This window comes from Vicia villosa, unplaced genomic scaffold (assembly GCF_029867415.1).
Source record: "Vicia villosa cultivar HV-30 ecotype Madison, WI unplaced genomic scaffold, Vvil1.0 ctg.000406F_1_1, whole genome shotgun sequence".
Lineage (NCBI taxonomy): Eukaryota > Viridiplantae > Streptophyta > Magnoliopsida > Fabales > Fabaceae > Vicia > Vicia villosa.
The window spans coordinates 476,030-497,859 of NW_026705184.1; the positions used below are offsets into that span (position 1 = coordinate 476,030).

At 35.3% G+C, this 21,830-nt stretch overlaps 1 protein-coding gene across 1 annotated transcript; it reads left to right on the forward strand.

The window, feature by feature from the left end:
* Window positions 1-8,492: 8,492 nt before the first annotated feature.
* Window positions 8,493-17,143, forward strand: LOC131627863 (uncharacterized; the record flags this gene model as incomplete). Its single annotated transcript, XM_058898724.1, has 5 exons — window positions 8,493-8,676; window positions 8,782-8,902; window positions 16,163-16,218; window positions 16,832-16,947; window positions 17,105-17,143. Coding segments are annotated over exons 1-5 (516 nt in total), but the record flags the coding sequence as incomplete, so codon positions are not given.
* Between the last annotated feature and the right edge of the window lie 4,687 nt (window positions 17,144-21,830).

The following is a 21,830-nucleotide window of genomic DNA, read 5'->3' on the forward strand; positions in this document are numbered from 1 at the left end:
CTGGAACTCTCCTTGACAGAATATCTGGAAAGCTTGTACCAACAGAAGATACCTTCTAGATGAGATCAAGTCTGAACAAATCAACACCGTTGAAGATAGGTCCTTGAACAACTCCAAGAAATTGGGACGCTCCAAGGGTCCTAATAGAATCCAGCAAATTACTTTCAGTCAGAATATCAGAGATCATTCTGGCGAAAGGAATAGTGTTTCTTGGAATATGAGGACTCTTCGCCCTTTCTTCTTCTCTAGACTCAACAATGGAAGTCTTCAGATTCTCAAACAGAATGTGAGAGATGTTGAGTTCTATCTTTCTGCCAATGCAAAAGAGAGAATACTTGTGATCAGGACTGATGTAGGCGGAGGAGGAGAATAACTGCTTCCTGTGGTGAAGAGAACCCAGGATAATCTCAGCCCACACTTGATAAAACAGCCTTAAAGTACCCGTTTTACGAGATTCAAGCCCAATAGCATGAGAGATTTGTGTTTCAACCTGATACCAGTTAACTCTTCCAGGTTGAGGACCGGTGCAACCTTCTTCGTCATCCAGGTTGTATAGCTTCCTGATCAGATTTTCAGTAATAACAACTTCATGCCCTAGCACGAAGGAAATGATGGCAGTTGGGGTAACCGTTGCATGTACCAAGAAATCCTTCACCAGTTCAGGATAAATTGGTCCAACCAATCTATCGAGATAGTTTGAACATCCCTGTGCTAATATCCTTGCATCACACTGGAAGCCATTTGTTCTTAGATTGTTGAAGTCAAAAGCGGACTCACAGAGAACTTCAAGTTCATCAGTGGGAATCATGCAGGTTTTCAGAGGAGCATACCCATATTTTCTCAGAAGAATCTGAGTGGAAGTGAGTCTTTCTGCAGGGCTTGAAGAACTTGATGATGAATACATGATGATTTTGCTTGGTTTTAGATCAAAAACTAGGGTTTGAAGGAACGAATGCAAAGAGAGAGATACACAAATGGAGAGAGAGTGAAAAAGATGAAATGAAGATGAAGCGGGTTATTTAAACGGTTTGAAAAAGAAAATAAAATAAAGTAAAAAGAAAACTGTTTAAATGAAATGATTACAAAATAAAATGACATCAATATGCATTTAATGAGAAATGACGTTAGGAGAGATAAAGTAACAAAATGAAATGATTTGCACAGTTACCTAGGGCGGCGTCTCCTTAACTGCACGCATGCTTGTCCAAAAATAGTGAACACGTGTTCATTTTCTGGAAAGACTGGTGACAACTGTTTTACTTTAAAAGAGCTTCTGATTCAACTTAGATAATGAAACGTTAGTAATAACAGAATCAGAACTTCTAATTGATTAATATCATAACTTCTTATAGCTGTCTAGTCCTAACACATTTCAGAAGTTATTCATACAAAGATCTTCTCATCTTCTCATTCTGGGCATAAGTCCATACAGATATTCTTCAGAATGAACTTAAACCTATCTTCAGCAAGGGGTTTTGTAAAGATATCAGCCCATTGATGTTCTGTATCCACAAAGTTCAAGGAAAGAACACCCTTCTGAACATAGTCCCTCATAAAATGATGTTTAATCTCAATAAGTTTAGCTTTGGAATGTAAGATAGGATCCTTAGATAGACATATAGTAGAAGTATTATCACAGAATATAGGAATGTTACTCTCCTATATCTGATAATCTTCTAGCTGATTCTTCATCCAGAGCATTTGTGTGCTACATCCAGCAGCAGCAACATATTATGCTTCTGTAGTTGAGAGAGCTATGGTAGCTTGCTTCTTGCTGTACCAGAAGTTCTAGCGGCCTAGAGGAAGAGACAACATTCTTAGATTTGAACACAGGTTTTGAAAACTTCCCTTTCTGACATGCTTTGCAAAGAGCATCTGATTTATATTTCATATTAGGGAGTCCTCTGACCAGATTAAGCTTGTTAATCTGAGAAATATTTCTCAAACTAGCATGACCTAATCTTCTGTGCCAGATCCACTGCTCCTCACTAACAGAAAGAAGGCAAGTAACCTTTTGATCCTTCAGATCTTGAAGATCAATCTTATAAATGTTGTTCTTTCTTTTACCTGTAAATAGGATTAAGCCATCCTTCTGACTAAGAGCCTTACAAGAATTTTGATTAAAGATTATGTCATAACCATTGTCACTTAATTGACTTATGGACAATAAGTTATGAGCTAATCCATCTACTAGCAGAACATTAGTTATAGAGGGAGAGTTACTAGTACTTATGGTTCTAGAGCCAATAATCTTGCCCTTCTGGTTCTCTCCAAACTTAACTTCTCCAGTAGATTTAAGCACCAGGTCTTGGAACAGCGACCTTTTTCGCGTCATGTGCCGCGAGCACCCAGAGTCCAGGTACCATGACATGCTTTCCTTTTTCTTCTTTGCTACCAAGGATATCTGCAACAGGGATAATATTTTCCTTAGTTACCCACAATTTCTTGGGTCCTTTCTTGTTAGTTCTCCTCAAGTTCTGATTGAACTTAGGTTTAGCATGATAATTAACAGGAGGAACATTATGATATTCTTTATTTTGAGTTACATGATATTTTCTAGGTTGTGTTACATGCTTTTTAGTGTGTGTTATATGGAAACTTTTAGCATGTGATGTGAGCCTAATATCATGGGAGTGGCCATACTTGAATTGATCATACAATGGGTTGTATGAGATTTTCATCTCTTCAACAGATTCAAGTTTGTATGGGGTTTCACCCACATAGCCTGTGCCAACTCTCTTGTTTCCACTAACAACATATATCATAAAGGCTAGCTGACTTCTGCCAATACCTCTAGATAGAAACTTTCTAAAACTCAAGTCATATTCCTTGAGAATATTATTCATGCTTGGAATAGATTTTTCTGAACTAGAAGATGATTCACCATCTTTGGATAATTTTAAAACTTTTTCCTAAAGTTCATAATTTTCTACTTCAAGCTTCTTAGTTTCAGATTCAAAGAGCTTATTCATCTTTTTGTATTTGATACTAAGATGAGCCTTGAGTTCCAGAAGTTCTGTTAGACTGGAAACTAACTCTTCTCTAGATAGTTCAGAAAATACCTCTTCAGAATATGAGTCTGATGTAGATTCTGATTCATCAACGGTGGCCATCAAAGCTATATTAGCTTGCTCATCTTCAGAGTCTGATTCTTGGTGTGAAGAATCTGATTCATCCCAAGTAGCCATCAAGCTTTTCTTTTTCTCGAACTTCTTCTTGGGCTTTTACCTCTAAAGCTTTGGACACTCGTTCTTGTAGTGACCTGGTTCTTTGCATTCAAAGCAAGTCACCTTCTTCTTATCAAATCTTCATTTTCTAGAAGATTCTCCTTTTTTCAGGTCTCTTAGAGCTCCTAAAGTTCTTGAACTTTCTCTGCTTGCTTTTCCAAAGTTGATTTACTCTTCTGGAAATCATAGAGACTTCTTCTTCTTCTTCTGATTCTTCAGAATCTTCTTCTTCAGCCTGAAAAGCGTTAGTTCATTTTTATTTTTAGATTTTAATGCAATAGACTTACCTTTCTTCTGAGGTTCATTTGCATCTAACTCTATTTCATGACTCCTCAAAGCACTGATCAGCTCTTCAAGAGAAACTTCATTCAGATTCTTGGCAATCTTGAATGCAGTCACCATAGGGCCCACCTTCTGGGAAAGCTTCTGATGATCTTCTTGACGTGATCAGCCTTTGTATATCCCTTGTCAAGTACTCTTAATCCAGTAGTTAGAGTTTGAAATCTTGAGAACATTGTTTCAATATTTTCATCATCCTCCATCTTGAAGGCTTCATACTTCTGGATTAATGCAAGAGCTTTAGTCTCCTTGACTTGGGTGTTTCCTTCATGAGTCATCTTCAATGATTCATAAATGTCATAGTCAGAGAATGATATCTTCTCATATTCAGCATGAGAAATAGCATTCAGTAGAACAATCCTTGACTTGTGATAATTTTTGAATTGCTTCTTTTGATTATCACTCATTTCTTGTCTAGTCAGCTTTGCTCCACTAGCTTTAACAGGATGTTTGTAACCATCCATGAGAAGATCCCATAAGTCATCATCTAAACAAAGAAAGTAACTTTCGAGTCTATCTTTCCAGTATTCAAAATTTTCACCATCAAATACTGGTGGTCTAGTGTAGCCATCGTTTCCATTTTCATTGTTGTTTTGATCAGTAAAACCAGCTGCAGTATTTCCCTCAGCCATATAGACTTTGTTTTTTTCTCCCTGAATCTTTTTCTAACACGGTTAAGTGCTTGCACCTAGAACCGGCGCTCTGATGCCAATTGAAGGATAGAAAAACACTTAGAAAGGGGGGTTTGAATAAGTGTGACTTTAAAAACTCTTAAGATAAAAACAATTTGCACAATGATTTTTATCCTGGTTCGTTGTTAACGAAACTACTCCAGTCCACCCCCTTAGAGTGATTTGCACAATGATTTTTATCCTGGTTCGTTGAAGATGAAGTTTGAGAGCTTTTGAAATTGACAGCGTTTCTGTATTTTGCGCAAGAGTTGTGTATTCAGCTTCTCATCAGAACTTCTATTTATAGGCGTTTGAGAAGATGACCGTTGGGAGCATTTAATGCGTTGCGTGCATCGTACATCTTTGAATTTAATGTTTCACACTTTTGTCAACTACCTCGAGCCATGCTTTTGCTGCTTTCACTGACTTTGCCTTTAGTAGCTTCTAACGTTATTTTTGTAATCAGAGTAGCCTGTCATCTTGTACTTGCTTCTGATCTCAGATTTGTCGATACAACGTTTAAATATCAGAGTCAAACAGCTTGGTGCAGAGCATCTTCTTGTCTTCTGACTTTGAAGAGCTTTAGCGTGATACCAATAAGAACTTCAATGCTTCTGCTTCTGAACTCATGTTCTTCTGATGCTTCATAGTCCATGTTCTGATTCTGCTTGACCATCTTCTGATGTCTTGCCAGAGCATGTTCTGATTCAGCCATCCAGAACTTCTTGAGTCATAGCTTCTTAGCACTGATTTGTGCATACTCCTTATATATTTCCTGAAATGGAAAATGCAAAGGATTAGAGTACCACATTGTCTTATACAAAATTCATATATAATGTTATCATCAAAACAAGAATATTGATCAGAACAAATCTTGTTCTAACACTTATGGTATGTTGGCACCACATGCATGAGTCAATGATGTTGCACTGTGTTCTTTGTGATATTACATTATGATTGATAAAGTAATGTTTTGGTGAGAATTAACGATGTCTTGGTAAAGATTGCTGATTTGATGACATGATGATGATGTGCATGAATTAATGAGGTGAAAACGTGAGTATTAATGTGAAGTATGATGATATGTGGAATCTTTGTTAATTTTTGTGTAACTACTATATTTATTTCTTATACCTTTTATAATGATTTGTGATTACTCACCCTTTCTGCTTGGAAATGTTGCCTCTATACGTGGGTAACTTGCAGGTAATCGAAAATAGATCGTAGAAGTTTGAGGATAGGGTGGAGTTATTCATTTATTTTCGTTATTGTTAGAGGTTTTGCTTAGGTATCATAACATTGAGCGGGAAACACTTGAATTAAAGTTCAATCATTATGATAAACCTATTTTATGAGTTTTACTATGTTGAATACATTTGATGATGTCTTTTGATATTGAACAAAAATGTTTTGATGTTGATGAACTAAATGAAGTGATTTATGAGACTATGAATTCCGCTGCAAGTAGTTGAAGTGTTATTGTTGTTATTATGAGACATTTGTCATAAATGATTTTTAAAACCCGTGTTACGGAGCAAAATGCTTTATTATAATATTTTATATGAAGATGTGACACTCTTGTTGTTGATTTGTGATTCAATATTTATTATTTACCCGAAAAGAATATCTTAGAGTGTAAAAGGGCGTTACACCATGAGGGTGGCTCCTATGTGTAGGGAACCTCCAAACTTAGTTACTTAAGTAAATATTTTTAAAATGTTGTTTTTTTTGTAATTATTTTTTAAAATCTAGTTATTTCAATTTTTTCGATGTTTGATTGTAAAAAAAGATTTAAAATATATATGAGAAATGGATTAAATTTAATGTACTATTTGATATTAAAATTGAAAGAAGAAATAAAAAAGTGTAATATATATATATATATATATATATATATATATATATATATATATATATATATATATATAAATTACAATCATCAACATAAACAACCTAGAATTCACCATAAACAATCATCAACATAAACAACCTAGAGTTCAAAATAAAAGAACTTACAATTTGTTGATGATTGGAGTTGATGGTGAATGAGACTTTGAATTCTTGTCAATAGTTGGAATAAGTTGTAGAGCAAATTATATTTGTGTAGTAGTTGGAAGAAATGGGTGTTGTGTTGAAATATTTGTGTTTTAGGTAGAATGAAAAGAGGGGGAGGCTGTTTTGAATTAACAGAAAAATGCAGTTATCGTCGGAGATGCTTCTTCAAAATAATTTTTATGATGTTTTCGAAGATGCATTTTCGAAAACACATATTTTATATAAAAAAAATATTGATTTCGGAGATGCAACTTCGAAATAACCCTTTTTTACGTCTTCAAAGATGCATCTCTGAATTATAGGGGCATTTATTGAATTTCTCTAGGGATTGCCAAGAAAGCAAAGATGTGGATAAAGAAATTGTCTAAAATAAAATACAAAGCTTGTAAATATTGACTACTGTCTAGACTTATCAATGGAAATATTTTTTTTATTTTTTTTAGTTGTGTAATCCCAAAAAAAAAGAGTCAAAGTTAGTGCTATAAAAAATCGAAATGCTTTTGAGAATGCTAGAAGAAAATAAATTTCTTTATTCTTAATTTTGATTTACCGACTTTTTTTTTAGTTATCAAATATTTAAACAGATCAAATATTTTCCGCGCATGGTTCACGAATTTTATGGTCGCCCGTTCGTGTCACAACAAAAACAAAAATAAAAAATATTGTTAGTAAGACCGTTAGGAAAAAGTGGAATAAAAACTTAAATAAAAATCGGTTAAATTATAAAATGTAATTAAAAAAACTACCTCTCCCTCCCAAACACGTCGAGCAGCGTGTTTATGGTAGTAAACCAACACAGATGTATCTGTAGTCCCTCCCAGGTAGTCCTCCTCTTGTGCATGCATCCTCGTCGTGCTCAGGGTGAACATCGAGTATCTCCTCCCCTTCAACTCCCATCTCCTCCTCATCCTCACGGGGAACCAGTGTCGTCTGGTTCTCCCTACCCTATATAAGTCGTGCCTGGTTTCTTGAAATTTTCCTGAAAAAATTGAAACCGGTAAGACGACGAAACAATTAAGAAAATAAAAAAAATAATAATTCAGACTACATTTTGGAAGTGCATTTCCGAAACTGGTCAGAGGTCTACGAGACTCCATTTATCCAGAAACCCACTTCTTGCCCTAAATGCTTCAAAATCCATTTTTTTTCCTTTCTAAACACACTCGTTGACATACAATAACTTAACCCTATAACATTTTGCTAATTTATAAATGCCCTAATAACATAAACAACCTAGAAATCAAAATAAGAGAACTTACAATTTGTTGATGATTGGAGTTGATGTTGAATGAGATTTTGAATGCTTATTAATAGTTGGAATGAGTTGTAGAGAAAATTATGTTTGTGTAGTAGTTGGAAGAAATAGGTGTTGTGTTGAAAAATTTGTGTTTTAGGTAGAATCAAAAGAGGGGGAGACTGTTTTGAATTAACAGAAAAATGCAGGTATCTTTGGAGATGCATCTTCGAAATTATTTTTTGTTGTTTTCGGAGATGCATCTCCGTAAAACACCTTTTATTTAAATAATTGATTTCGGAGATACAACTTCGAAATAACCCTTTTTTACGTCTTCAGAGATGCATCTCCAAATTATAGGGGAATTTATGGAATTTTGCTAGGGATTGCCAAGAAGGCAAGGAAGTGGATAAAGAAATTACCTAAAATAAAATACAAAGCTTGTATATATTGATTACAGTCCACACTTATCAATAGGAATAAATTTTTTTTTGAGTTGTTTAATCCCAAAAAGAAAAGAGTCAAAGTTAGTGCTATAAAAAAATTGAAATGCTATAAGGAAAAATCAAATTAATATGAGATGACTGATAACTTTCTCCAATTTTTCTCTGGTTAAGTTTTAATGTTTCTTACTACACTTTAAGGCCAAAACGAATGGGACTTGAATCTATGGCCTGTTGATTGAAAGAGAGGGGTGCTAAAGGAGTGATTTTATATAAGGATGATTTTACCATATTTGTTGAAACAGTGAACCCTAACCCCCTTTTCATTTGATTCTCAGATTCCGCCATGGATCTCGATTATTTGTTTCCAGAAACCAAATCAATCCTCAATACTAATTCAATTAAAACTCCTTCTCTTTCTCCTTCGACCACTCTGAAACCTCAGTCTGGAAAGTATTTCGCTTAAGATTTGAAAGGGGTTTGTAATATTCCCATATCGCAGCTCCCTCAACCCATTATCAAAATGGATCGCCCTTATATCACCATACCGGAGGAAGAATGTGAAGCAGGAATCGATGAATGTAAGAACAATCTTTATGGGAGAGTTTTGTGGCCAAAGGGAACTGCGCCACTTGTTGTGGCTACGCTCAGGAAAAAGCATGCTCTTATTTGGCCAGAAGTGAAGAACTGGGGTGTTCAGTCATTGAGTAAAGGATAATATGAATTTACTTTCTCAGGTACAGAAGATATGCGCAAGGATTGGGATCTATCAGCTTAAATCCAAGTTCTTTAAAGTTGTTTGCTTTGACCAGGGATTTCAATTCATCAGTACAAAACAACATTTCTACTCAAGTGTGAGTTAAATTCTATGGGTTGTCACAGGAATACTAGAGGCCGCAGATATTTACTATTTCTAGCCACATTGGTACACCGGTTTGTGTGGATGCTGCAACATCTAAGTCTATGGTGGACCGTACCTTTGGGCAATTCATTCGAGTTTTGATAGATATGGACTTGGCGCTTACTTTGAATCATAATGTCTTGGTTGAAAGAGAAGGCTATGCATTTTTTCAGATATGGAATATGAAAACTTACCCAAGTTCTGCAGTCTTTACAGAAAAATGGATCATGTGGTACACAATTGCAGAATGCTAAGAACCCCAAAAAGCTCTTATGTTCCAAAGCCGCGGGAACCTAAAATTTAGAAAACGAATGCTCTTGAGTTAGATGTAGCTCGTAATGACATTGGTGTTTCCTAACCTGCTGAGGATGTTCAACCATATTTTTCTTTATACAATGTCTCAACCGGTCGAATAACACAGAGGCATTAAACTCCAAGATTATATGGATGTTAACGCCAAACCTATCTTTAGAATCTAAAGCTAAAAGAAATCCCCCTAATCTGGAATCATGATCTATATGCCTATAACGACGCAAATCTAAAGCATTTAAGCAAAAAGATCAATGAAACACCGACAAAGATTTATAAAGTAAACTTTATACAACAAAAGAGTAACAAATATACAAAGGGTTAGAGTAAACTTACAAACAAACCCAACAAATAGAGAATACATAGAGATAATAGAAGAAGAATCACAAATCTCTCGGTTTGTCAACTCTGATTGATGAGCAATCCGACTCTGGATCATCAAAATGAAAGCCCCATTGTTGTTTTCATGCCCTCTCTATTAAAAAATGGTTGTGATGGTGTTGGGACTCAAAAATAACCAACCCATGTCTAAAAAATAATCACATTTCCCCTATTATTGAATTCCAAAGTCGCAGGGCACGCTTCACGCACTCAGAAGGCGCTTCGTGCGGTCTATGTTGTCATGAAAAAATCAGTACTAATATTTTTTCCATAACTCGAGAACCGTAACTCCTATTTGCGCCCGGTTCAAAGTGTTGGAAAGCATATTAAATTTCCTATCTAAAAATGACTTAATATATACAAAATTGATGATTTTTATCATATTTTTTTTGAGCCTTATTCATTGATGAATTGCTCAAAATCGTGCATTTGAAGCGGTGTGATCGACACTTTATTGCTCATGCTCCAAATATGGATCAATACCCACAAATAAATAGAAAAATATTAAACGGTACATAAATGAATAAAAAACTCGAAGAATACCTAATATGTACAAACATAACGAAAACGTGTGTATTCACGCACAAGTTGAGGAAAAAGAGACCATAAGTGCCGCAAAACTATATACAAAAATAACTACACTTTAGCACTTATAAAACTATCCCTAAAAAAACTTGTTTGTCCTCAAACAAAGGTCAAATAAATCAAATAATCAAAAGTAATAAACTAAAAAATTGTGAATCAACAAGTTTTTAAAACGAAAGACAAATGTACGGTTCAAACAAAAACGCACAACAAGATAAATACTTATCACAATCCTACAATGACAACATAGCTCACATCATGAATCACACCTAGCAAAAATCATGTTAATCATTCTAAAATAATACAAGCTCACATCATGAATCACACCTAGCAAAATTCATCAATAGATGAAAAATACACAAAGGTGAGGGACTTTGACACTCATCCAACAATTTTGCAGCAAACAAAAGACTAAATTATGTATTCATCCAAAAATCATATTAAAAATAGAAAATCAAGAATCACAAGGGTTTTTCAAGATTGTAATGTAGATTGGTTAACAAACAAAGGATAATTCCTAAAGTTAGTCGAAACAAAAACTTGCTTAAACCTAAGGGAGTCTTCAATCCACAAAGTTTCAAGCAACAAAATTTCAATCAAACTTCTTCTTTATCTCAAGTTGTCCAACCAAAACATACTACTTATTTGCACAATTATTCCATACTCTTTTTTCTTTTTCTTTTTCAATTATTTTTCTCTTTTTTTTTTTTATTTTTCTCTTCTTTGTTTTTCACATTTTTTATTTTTCAACCTCATAGCAACAACCAAATAAGTAGCAACAATTTATGTATCCCAACTTGAATTCGACCAATATCAAAGTGTGAATACTCCATAATTTATAAGGCAAGGTAAAAATTCAAACCAAAAATCAAGGTTGAGGGTTCAAGAAAATAAAGAATCAACATCCATACAAAAAGGAGAACCAAACACTCATAGACAAGTATTTAGCAAAACATTATGGACATTGGCAAAATGCTCAAAAGGGATACAAATGATCAACACTCACAAGGTGTGGAATTGACTATTTGGTCACGATAGTTGTGCTCAAAATGAAACAAAAATTTACTTGATCCTTTTCATGCATTCATACAATCAACACAAATAAAATATTAAGCATAATAAAATCTAGTTAAAACAAGAATTGTGGCTTCCAACATATGTGAACAATGGAAAGCTTCCTCACATTTATGGATAAAAAGGGAACTAAAGTTATTCAATCAAAAAGCAAGTAGTGCACAAAGAATGAATGGCATGATAATTATACAAATGATAAGTTTCATAAATATGCTATGCTATACAAAGCGATAAACGAGTACCTGGCGTGTATCAAATTTGAATAATATCATTACCGCACACTTGGCATGTTGAAAAAATCAAACTCAGAGAATCACCAAATGCGACTTCAAGTGATCGGGCCAAAATTTGAGTCCAAACAAAAACAAAAAGAATTAAAAATATTACTATTAATTACTATACTATAAAGCCTTGGTGGAAGTGGGAAAAAGGAGAGGCAAGTGGAAAAATGAAAAGAACTCATTGGCTCTGCACAGCAGCGCACGCTAAGCAAGCCACACCAGAACTAGAAAAACCAGTCCAGCAAGCAGCAACATTGATGAAACTCCACTTAACTTTTACATATCTCATTTACATAACTCAACAAAATTTACCAAAGTTTGGGTACCTCCCAACAAGCGCTTGTTTTATATCATCATATCGACGCATTTATTGTGTCAGGGGTAGTAACTTCCTCCTCGAAATGCTATTTTTACAAAATGGAATGAGGAAAATGAATAAACAAGTTGAAAAGGGAAGATTTGTATCTAAAGAGCTAACCCGAGTTCAACTTGTTTAGTCAGCTCACCAAACAAAATTGAAGTATGTATAACTATACACAAGTATACAAGTATCAATACATATGACATCTACAAAACTCAAACACAAAGAAACTATCACAATGCGATCCAATAGAAACACTGATTCTCGACAACTACGCCATTTTGTTGAAGCAGTAGAAGGAAAGCAACAAAATATTTGGAAATATTATTTTGGTAATTTATCATCTCCATAGGGATTGGTTGGAAAGAATTGTCGTTCTACGCATTCTTAGTTCTTGAGTTTAGGTTAAATGAGTTTTAAGTAAAGTTCAAAAAAGTAAATTATAAACAGAAAATAAATGCACTTTCGAGTGGAGAAACTAATCCGGCACGAATGTAAAACTACTCGTCAAAAATTTAAACATATCACTCAGATGCATTTAACTTACAATACTCATCATAATCACAAAAATATACCTCACATGAATGTCCAATTCTCCAACACCGACGAGGGTTCAACCATAGTGCTCTTTCGACAAAGTCTCAACCGGTCGAATAACACTGAGACATTAAACTCTGATATTATATAGATGTTAACCCCAAATCTATCTCTAGAATCTAAAGCTAACAGATATCTCCCTAATCAAGATTCATGAGATATATGTGTATGACATCACAATCGAAAGCAATTAAGCAAAAAAAACAAAGAAACACCACAAAGATTTGTAAAGCAAACTTTATACAATAATAGAGTAACAAATATACATAGGTTTAGAGTAAAATTACAAAAAAAACCAAAAAATAAAGAATACATAGAGATAAGAGAAGAAGAATCACAAATCTCCCGGGTTGTCAACTCCGATTGATGAGCAATTCGATTCTGGATCATCAAAATGAAAGCTCCATTGTTGTTTTCAAGCCCTCTCTATTAAAAAAATGGTTGTCATGGTGTTGGGACTCAAAAATACCCAACCCATACCTAAAAAAATCATATTTTCCCTATTTATTGAATTTTCAAAGTTGCAGGAAGCGCTTTGCGCACTCAGAAGGCGCTCTGTGCTATCATGAAAAAAATCAGCAATATTATTTTTGCCATAACTTGAGAGCAGTAACTCTGATTTGTGCCCGATTCGAAGCGTTGGAAAGCCTATTAAATATTCTATCTAAAAATGACTTAATATATACAAAATTTATATTTTTTCTCATATTTGTTTTTGAGCCTTATTTGTTGATGAATTGCTCAAAATCGTGCGTTTGAAGCGGTGTGTTTTGACACTTTATTGCTCATGCTCCAAATATTCATCAGTACCTACAAAATGAATAGAAAACTATTAAACGGTACATAAATGAATCGAAAAATAGAATAATACCTAATATGTATAAATATAACAAAAATGTATGCATTCACGCTCAAGTTGAGGAAAAAGAGACGATAAGTGTTGTAACTATATACAAAAATAACTGCACTTTGGCACTTATCAATATATGATAGGCCTTATGTGAAGGATCAATGCTCCTTCACTAATTTTATGGTAACTTCCATGTTATTAGATGATAGCCAATATTACATACATGGAAAACAATGATGCTTCTCCTAGCCTTGAAACTAAAGGAAATACTCTAGGTTTCTAAAAAAATACTTAGAATAGAGAGTTTCGACATTTGCCAAAATAGAAAATCAGAAAGCTTTTCAACGTTGTCCTAACTCTTCTATCTATGGGATCCTCTTATTTCTTAATATAGAATATTTCGTTCATATGACCGCTATTGGTATTTTCTTGTCCCAGACATCGGTTCCTACCTTGTTAATGTCTATTATTACCTCCATTTTAGACATGATAAGAAATTAGGGGATGATTCTATGTTTCACTCCCCTACTTTATAATTGGTTTTTAACTCATTTATCTGTCGCACGCTCGCAAAAATAGAACAACAGAGTCGCCACTAATATATTTATCCCATCGAGGGAAAGGAATATCAAAAAACCTGGAATAAAAAAAAGGATAATAAAAGCTCTTGCGACCAAAGATCGGGTAAGCAGTCGGTTACGCAAGGGTGTTTACTATAAATCTAAATCTTAATGCTAAGGGAATTCATGCAAAAAAAAGGAAACACGGGGAAATAAGGTTTATAAATAGTTGTGCTCGCTTAGGCCCAACGACCTAATGCATACGTATCCTTTTCGGGAATCAGAGTGCCGTAGTTCGGCTCAATAGTTTTTGTTTTTTTTTGTGTTTCTTAGTGGACGAAGTTACATTCACAATCTAGCATTAGAACAACAGCTCGTTGAGTGGAGTCTTATGCGTTACCTGTCTAGTGATCGAAAGGAAGCAACATGTCCGATTAATGGGAAAGAAAGCCCTAGGGGCAAGAGAAAGAATGCCTCGGAGGCAAGAGAGAAGAGAGAAAATTGGTTTGTATTTTTTAGGTGTAATTCCATGATGAACAAAACCCACTACTAGGCTTCGCACCACTTCATTACTTTGTTTTAATTTGAACATTTATTAGATGTTTTAAGTGTTTTTGGTTAGGTGTCTTTTAAAGGGAATTTATTTGTGACTTGAATCATACCCCAAAAGTTTAAGTGTTTAGAGAAATACACCAAGGCATACACCAAGGCATACACCTCAATCATTTCTCTAAATAACGGTTAAGAAATACATTGAGGCCTACACCTCAATCATTTCTCCCACTAAGTAGAAAATAAATACACTGGGGCCTACGCCCCAATCATTTCTTTCCCCATTATAAAAGAAGTAGTAGCATGATTCGCGTCGTCCTTTATTAAATGTTTTAAAGTTGAAAAGGGAAAATAAGGGAATCTAGTCTTATATGAACTAAGAGAAGTGTCTAAGTCCTAAATTGTCAAATTAAGATTCTACCTAAAATTATAGGATTTTTGAGAGAAAAGACTAACCTAAAGGTTATGTGAATATTATAGGTCCTAAGAACTAAAGGGAACGTACAAATGAGATCAAAATTATAGGTAAAAATCAATGTAAACATGATACAATATTAGTACAAAAATTGAATTAAAAAAGGCTTGAAACATAGCATCTAAACATGAAAATAAAGATGCAAAATATAGTACAAAATTGAATTAAGGACTATTTATTTTTTATGATTTTATGTGTCAAAAGGAATTCTAATTTGAACAAAAGAAATTAAAATGATTAACCTAAAAACTAATATTTTTGTGTATATTTTTATATGTCAAAAATCATATTAAAGTCTAAAAATAAAGGAGGAAAATTAGTATTTTTGTTACCTAAGAAGATATGAAAATAAATCTAAGAAAAACCTAAATTCATTAATTAAAAAAGGTCAGGGGGTGCACATTGAATCAAATGGTGTGATTAGCAAAACGATGGGCCCAAAAGGTGTTGGCCCAACAAACTATTTTTGTTGTTCAGATTTTTGGTATGTCAAAAGGAACTTGGGCCAGTGGGGGTGTACGAATAGTAGTTTAGGCCCAAGACAGTTTTTGTATGTCAGAATTTTGTATGGTGAAAAAAGGAGTGTGTGGGCTTAGTCATGACTGGCCCATAATAGATTGTCTTCCTTGTAAAGATTTTTGTTGCCAAAACATGACAATGGGCCAGAGGGGATGTATAGCGTAGTTTCAGGCCCAAGATTGCTTATTGATCCATTAGATTTTTACTTATTCAAAATTAAAATAAAACAAAAACAAATGATTAATAGAATTAAAAAAAAAAGGAAAAATGGAATTGGGAACTAGGGTTTGTATTGTGATGTTTCAGCTTCATCGAGACCCTCGTCTTTCGTTCACTCTCATCTTTTCCTCACCAACGAAACAACGTCGATATCTTCTCCGAATCCTCTTACTCTCTCGCTCTCGAATTCCTCTAGTGTTGTCTTCCCTAAGGCTAACTCAACGGAGAGCAAACCCTAAAACCCTTGCAATCCGATTATAAGATAAAGGTGGTGAAGTAGAGTTCAATACATTAGGGTTATGAACCGGAAATGCTCGTTCTTTATTGCGTCATAAAGAAAAGTAGAAGAAAATGGCGTAAAGAGGAAGTTCAAAGGGGTTACCTGGTATGAAGATCGCGAATGAACGAACTACAAGCTAGAAAGTGATAAAGATGATGGCTAAGTGAGGTTGAAGATGGTGAAGAATTGATATTTTCTGATGATTGAAGTTTTCTTGGTTAATTGAAGTTTTTATTTCTTTTTCTATAGAATTGAGATGGAGACAGATGAAGAGTTCAAAGAGGGAGAGGTTAAAGATGATTGTGGTGATTGAATGAAAGTGTCATAAAGGTCAATGGAGAGGGGGAATGGTGAGTGGGAAATGGTGATGATGATTGAGAAGAGGTGAAGAAGATGATGAAAAGAGATTGTGAATGGTGAAGTGGGGAGAATGGTGTAGAGAGAGAAGTGAAGGATGAATGTGAAGAAAATGATTGAAAAATGGTGAAGATGAGAGAAAGATGGGGGAGAATGGATCAAATGTGAAGTGGTGATTCTCTCTGGTACTTGGATCGAGAGAGTGAGCCTCTGTTATATAGAACTGCAGGTTAGTTCAACTCTTGATTTCAGTAACTCTTCCCCTTTTTTTAATTACAATTCTGTTATCGGTAGTTAGAACTGCTGTTGGAAGTTGGTTATAGATCTGTTAGGATAGTTGGAAGATGGTTAAGAATATGTTATTCAGTTAGTTGTTAGGGCAGGGTTATAACTTCTGTTAATCTGTTATGCTAGTACTAGGTCAGTGACAGTTAGGAAAAGTAGTTGGATTTGTAACAAACTATTAGGAAAGTTAGTTTAGGTGGTTAGAAATGGGTTAGGTATACTGTTAGTTGTGTTTAGAAGTTAGTTACTGTTGTTTGTAACTGATTGGTTGGTTAGAAAAAGTCATTTATGAACTGGATAAATTGGAAGTTAAGAAAACAGTTAATGGGATTAGTTATGGTAATTGCATATGGCAGGCTTTGGTTTGGGTTGAGAGGAATATAGAGTCTTGGGTATGAATGTGTAATAATTTAAACTATTGTTTGGTGTATTTTTGGCCTTGTGTAAGATTGTTTGGTGTTGTTGTAAAATTATTTTGGTTTAGCCTTGTGTATTGAATGAGCAGGGGCTGTTTTGATTTGATTGTGTTTCATGTATGTATGAATGCAGGGCATGGTTTTTTGTGGAGGTTTGCAGGGCTGCTTTTTGGTATGAATGAATGGTATGCAGACTCTGGATATATGGTGCAGCAGGGTCACGAAAAGAACTTTGAAGGAATAGTCACGAAGAACTCGGAAGCGGATCGACTTAGAAATAAATTTAGAGTCAAGCTCAAGATATAAACTAAAAATGCAAGAGAAAAATGAAGAACAACATATAGGATAGGATAGATGGTAGAAATTATTTTTCTTTTAATTATATGAAACCCTGTATGTATTGTAATGCGGTGCACTGTCTAATGTATGGAAACACATTACAGTTGGTTATGTAATGAGAGTTGAAATGGCATTTGATGCCTCTCACCATGTGATATAACTCAATCAGGTCTAGAAAGTATGATTAAATTTGATAATGGTATTTGTATGGTTTGCCTTTAAAATGTAACATCATCGGTCGTAAAAAGATGAATTTTAGTAAAAGAGTCAACTTTCCAAGGTTGACTATGACCAATAAGTCAAAGTTCTTGTTAATGTATCTTGAACCCCCCCTTGAAATGACGCTTGAGATGTCACCCAATATTCTTCCATTATTCGATCCCAACAATGATCAATGCTACTTATGATACCTACTCCATGTTCAAATCCTTTAAATAAAATCCCAAAACCATGACTTATCACACTGGTATGAACATGACTAATCCTCCATTGATGAACGGAACCAAATGATCCCTACTGTTGAGATAATTCACACCATGGTCATATTCAGATTTGATTAGGACATAAGCCTTGATCCAAGATAATGGGGTTCTCAATTGAAGCTAGTCCCCATAGTCATGGAAACCCTAAATAGGTAAAACCCTAGCTCTTCTTGACCGTTAATCCTTTTGAACCAAAATGCCTTGTTGAATGAATGCATGATATATGCATAAATGACCTATTATAAGCAAATGATTCTAAAAGTAATAAGCCAGTTAAAAGTAAAATTAGATGGGGCAAATTTTGGGGTGCAACACTATCTAAAAAAGAAACTTTTGCCAAGAATCAGAATAAACTCAAGTGGCCTCAACGGATAACGTCTTATACCAAATGTGATATCACATAGTACTCTTGTGACTATGATGGGATTGAGATTATATTTAGCTATAGGGAATTTTCCTATGTACCGCTCATGGGGTCCTGAGGTTGCATTAGATATAGCCAGATTCTTGATCTTCAAAAACTCGGATACTCAATGATAGACAAACCTGAGGACAGGTTATTGGAGGGTTTCGTCATAAATGAAGGGTCTGAAAATCAAAGTTGGCAAAGAAGATAAGAAGAGCCTGGAGTAGAAAAGAGAAGAATGAGCTTGGAAAAGAATCCACAAAAAGAGAAGAATGAGCTTGGAAAAAAGAACTTTGTCACTAGAGAGCCCTATAGGTAGTGGGTAAGAGGGAGATAGATAGATAGATAGATAGATAGATAGATATAGAGAGAGAGAGAGAGAGAGAGAGAGAGAGAGAGAGAGAGTTCTTCAGGTCAAGCTACCCTTTATTAGAGATCTTACCAACCAAGAACGCTGAGCCAACTGATGTCCCCGTAGAGGAAGGTAATGAGCTCAAGGAAATCATCTTGAGGCTCGAAAAGGAGAATCAAGGGTTACAATTAAATATCAATATAGTCACTATCAAGGTTGTTAAAATCTCGATTTAAAACCTAAAATCTATAGATTTCACGTTTCTAGGTTAGCATTTCGTGTAAAATCGCAGGTAAAAACCTTTTTAGGTAAAATCGTATCCCGCAACGATTTTACGTGATTTAAATCGTCCTGAAATCAGTGAAATCGTGTAAAATCATTGGATTTTACTCTTGACCTGATTTTACTTTTTAGTCAAAATTTATAATCAAATTTTATATTTTTGGTCCATAAAATTTTTCCTATGGATTTTTTATTTTATTCACATTCATATCTTGGTTATCATATTGAAGAATCTTTAACATTTGGAGATAGATTTAATCAAGTCGAATATGAATGCTCCAATCAAGATGATGTTGTAGAAGCATTGAACTTTTGATTAAGTTGAAGATGAAGATGAAAATATTTGTTTTTTTGAACTCGAAAAACTTATGAAACTATTATTTTTTTATAATCTTTTTAGATGTTACATTTTATGATTTGGTGGAAAATTTATGTAGTTTGATACAAGTTCGTGAAGATTACACTTTATTATGATTATATAGTATATTTTTACTTTATAATTAAGTTAAAATTTTAAATAATTAATGCATTTATAATATTATATAAGTATACATATGTCGTATATACAAATTTAATATAATTTTAATATGAGGTAAACTCTATGATTTTACGTTTCGATTTTACCTAGGTAAAACGAGTCAATGTAAAAACTCGATTCTGACAACCTTGGTCACTATTGAAAGGAATGAGTAAAATTCAACCTTAACCAAAATGAGGATCAACTCAAAGAAAAATAAGATATGGTTAAAATGAAAAGAGACAAGAGGAAGCGAGTGAAAGATTGCATAATAGAAGATGACTTTGATTTGGACTCTCTTCATCAACAATTAAGGGAATGTCAGAAGGGGAACCATGATTGGATAAATATTTAGGAACACACTCTAAAAGAGAAGAAAGAAGTGAGAGAGGGGCTCGAGGATCGAATTCAAGAACTCACATATTTTCTTAAAGAGTCTCAAGAACTTATCACATGAGTTTTGCCTTAGAGAGGAAGTTGAAAGATCATCTCAAGGAAATCATGTTGATTGAAGGAAGACACGTCGGGATTTGGAAATCCTCGGAGCACGTGAACACCACTTGAGGGAAAATTATGAAATGTTGAAGAATCAGATCCTACAATGGGAGAGTGAAATGCGACGCTTGAATGACTTCCTAATTAGTGATCAAGCCACAATCATGGATTTGCACATGGAATAAGGAATCATGTCTTTGATTGCGAATTATGGAAGGAATTGAAAGGCCACTTAAAATATACTATGACAATAAATCAGCCTTCACATATTCCAACAATAATAGGAGCTCGACCAAGTTAAAACATATTGACATCAAGTTTCTAGTTGTTAAGGAAAGGGTACAAAGTGGACAGATTTCCATAGAACACTTGGGGGGCCAAGCTTCATGATAGCAAATCCCCTTACAAAAGATCTTCCATCCAAGATATTTCATGAGCACACTGCTCGCATGGGTATTTTACTGTTTGAGGAGTCTTTGGTTTAGTGGGAGTTAGTCAATTATGAATTTTATGTTCTATGTTTGGGTATTATGTATGCATATTATGATTTTTGATATTTTTCAAATTAATACAATTTGAGATTCAACAGCTTACATTTTGTACAATAAAGTTATTGAATGATCTCACTAAAGTAAAGTTGGATCAATTGAAAATCGACATATATAAACCAACTTTATGTGATTTTCATGCTGCACATTTCATGATGGATCTATGTCATTTAGTTGTATCACTATTGGTGATCATTGATGAGTTTAGTTATGATAGATATAACAATGGGAGATCAACTGCTGAGTGGTTTAACGATGCGGTGAGAGCTTCAGGGATTAGTGGGCTCTGCATGACGGGGTATACCACCATCAGCCATGACATGCAGGGGGCCTTTGTGGAGCGGTGGCACAGGGAGACGTCTTCTTTCAACTTACCGGTTGGGGAGATGACGATCACCTTGCATGATGTGCAGTGTCTTCTCCACCTGCCGATCAGGGGGTCGCTGTTGCACCACTCCCGGATCCAGAGGATCGAAGCCAGTGAGTGGATGACGCTCTATTTGGGTATGGAGCCCGAAGTTGCTGACTATGAGTGCATCACGACATCTGAGCCTCATGTCCGGTTCACCACACTGAGCATTTATTTCGAGCACCACCTGGTGGTGGCGGCCGAAGCCGAGGATACGGGTGACGACCTATTTACACATTATCACCGTGGCTGCGCTCTCCGGTGCTGGTACATGTTTGTGGTAGGCGCTGCAATCTTTGTGGACAAGAGAGCAAGGCACGTCGACGTGACCTACCTCCGCTACTTCATGGACTTGACTACCGTTCACCAGTGGAACTGGGGGGCAACTACTCTGGCATACCTATACCAGAAGCTGAATGAGGCCTCCAACTAGATCCCGCACACTACTTACGATACGTTTCATTTTAATTGTTTCGTATTTATTTATGTTTCGTATTTATTTTTAATACATTATCGTGTTTGTGTTTCAGAGCTAGACCATCTCTTACTTCTCCCGCATCCACGGCTTCCACATTGATCATGAGTATGATGACGCCATGCCCAGGGCCGCCAGATACGTTCTCTAGATGGGGAACAATGCAGTGGGACCCTACCGTGGGTACCTCGACCGCACGATGCACGATGACGTCACTTGGAGGCCATTTAGCGACTACACTCATGTTGTCCCCTTTGACGACATATCTTTATATTCTGACTGGTTGGCATGCGGGACCAGCACCATGGTGCGGTATCTCCCTGAGCGGTGCATGCGACAGTTTGATATGTGCAGATGATATCTAGGTCACCTTTTGAGGCTGCTCCCGACACGGTGACCCGAGTGCAGCTCACTGACATATTTGAGGATTGGGAGCGTCATGTGGTACCGGAGGAGTATCGTCGCATTCGGGTCACCCAGGACTGGCACAGTGTGGAGGGGTATGTCACATGGTTCTATCGGGTGTCACATCCTCTGCTGAGACCCAACGCTCC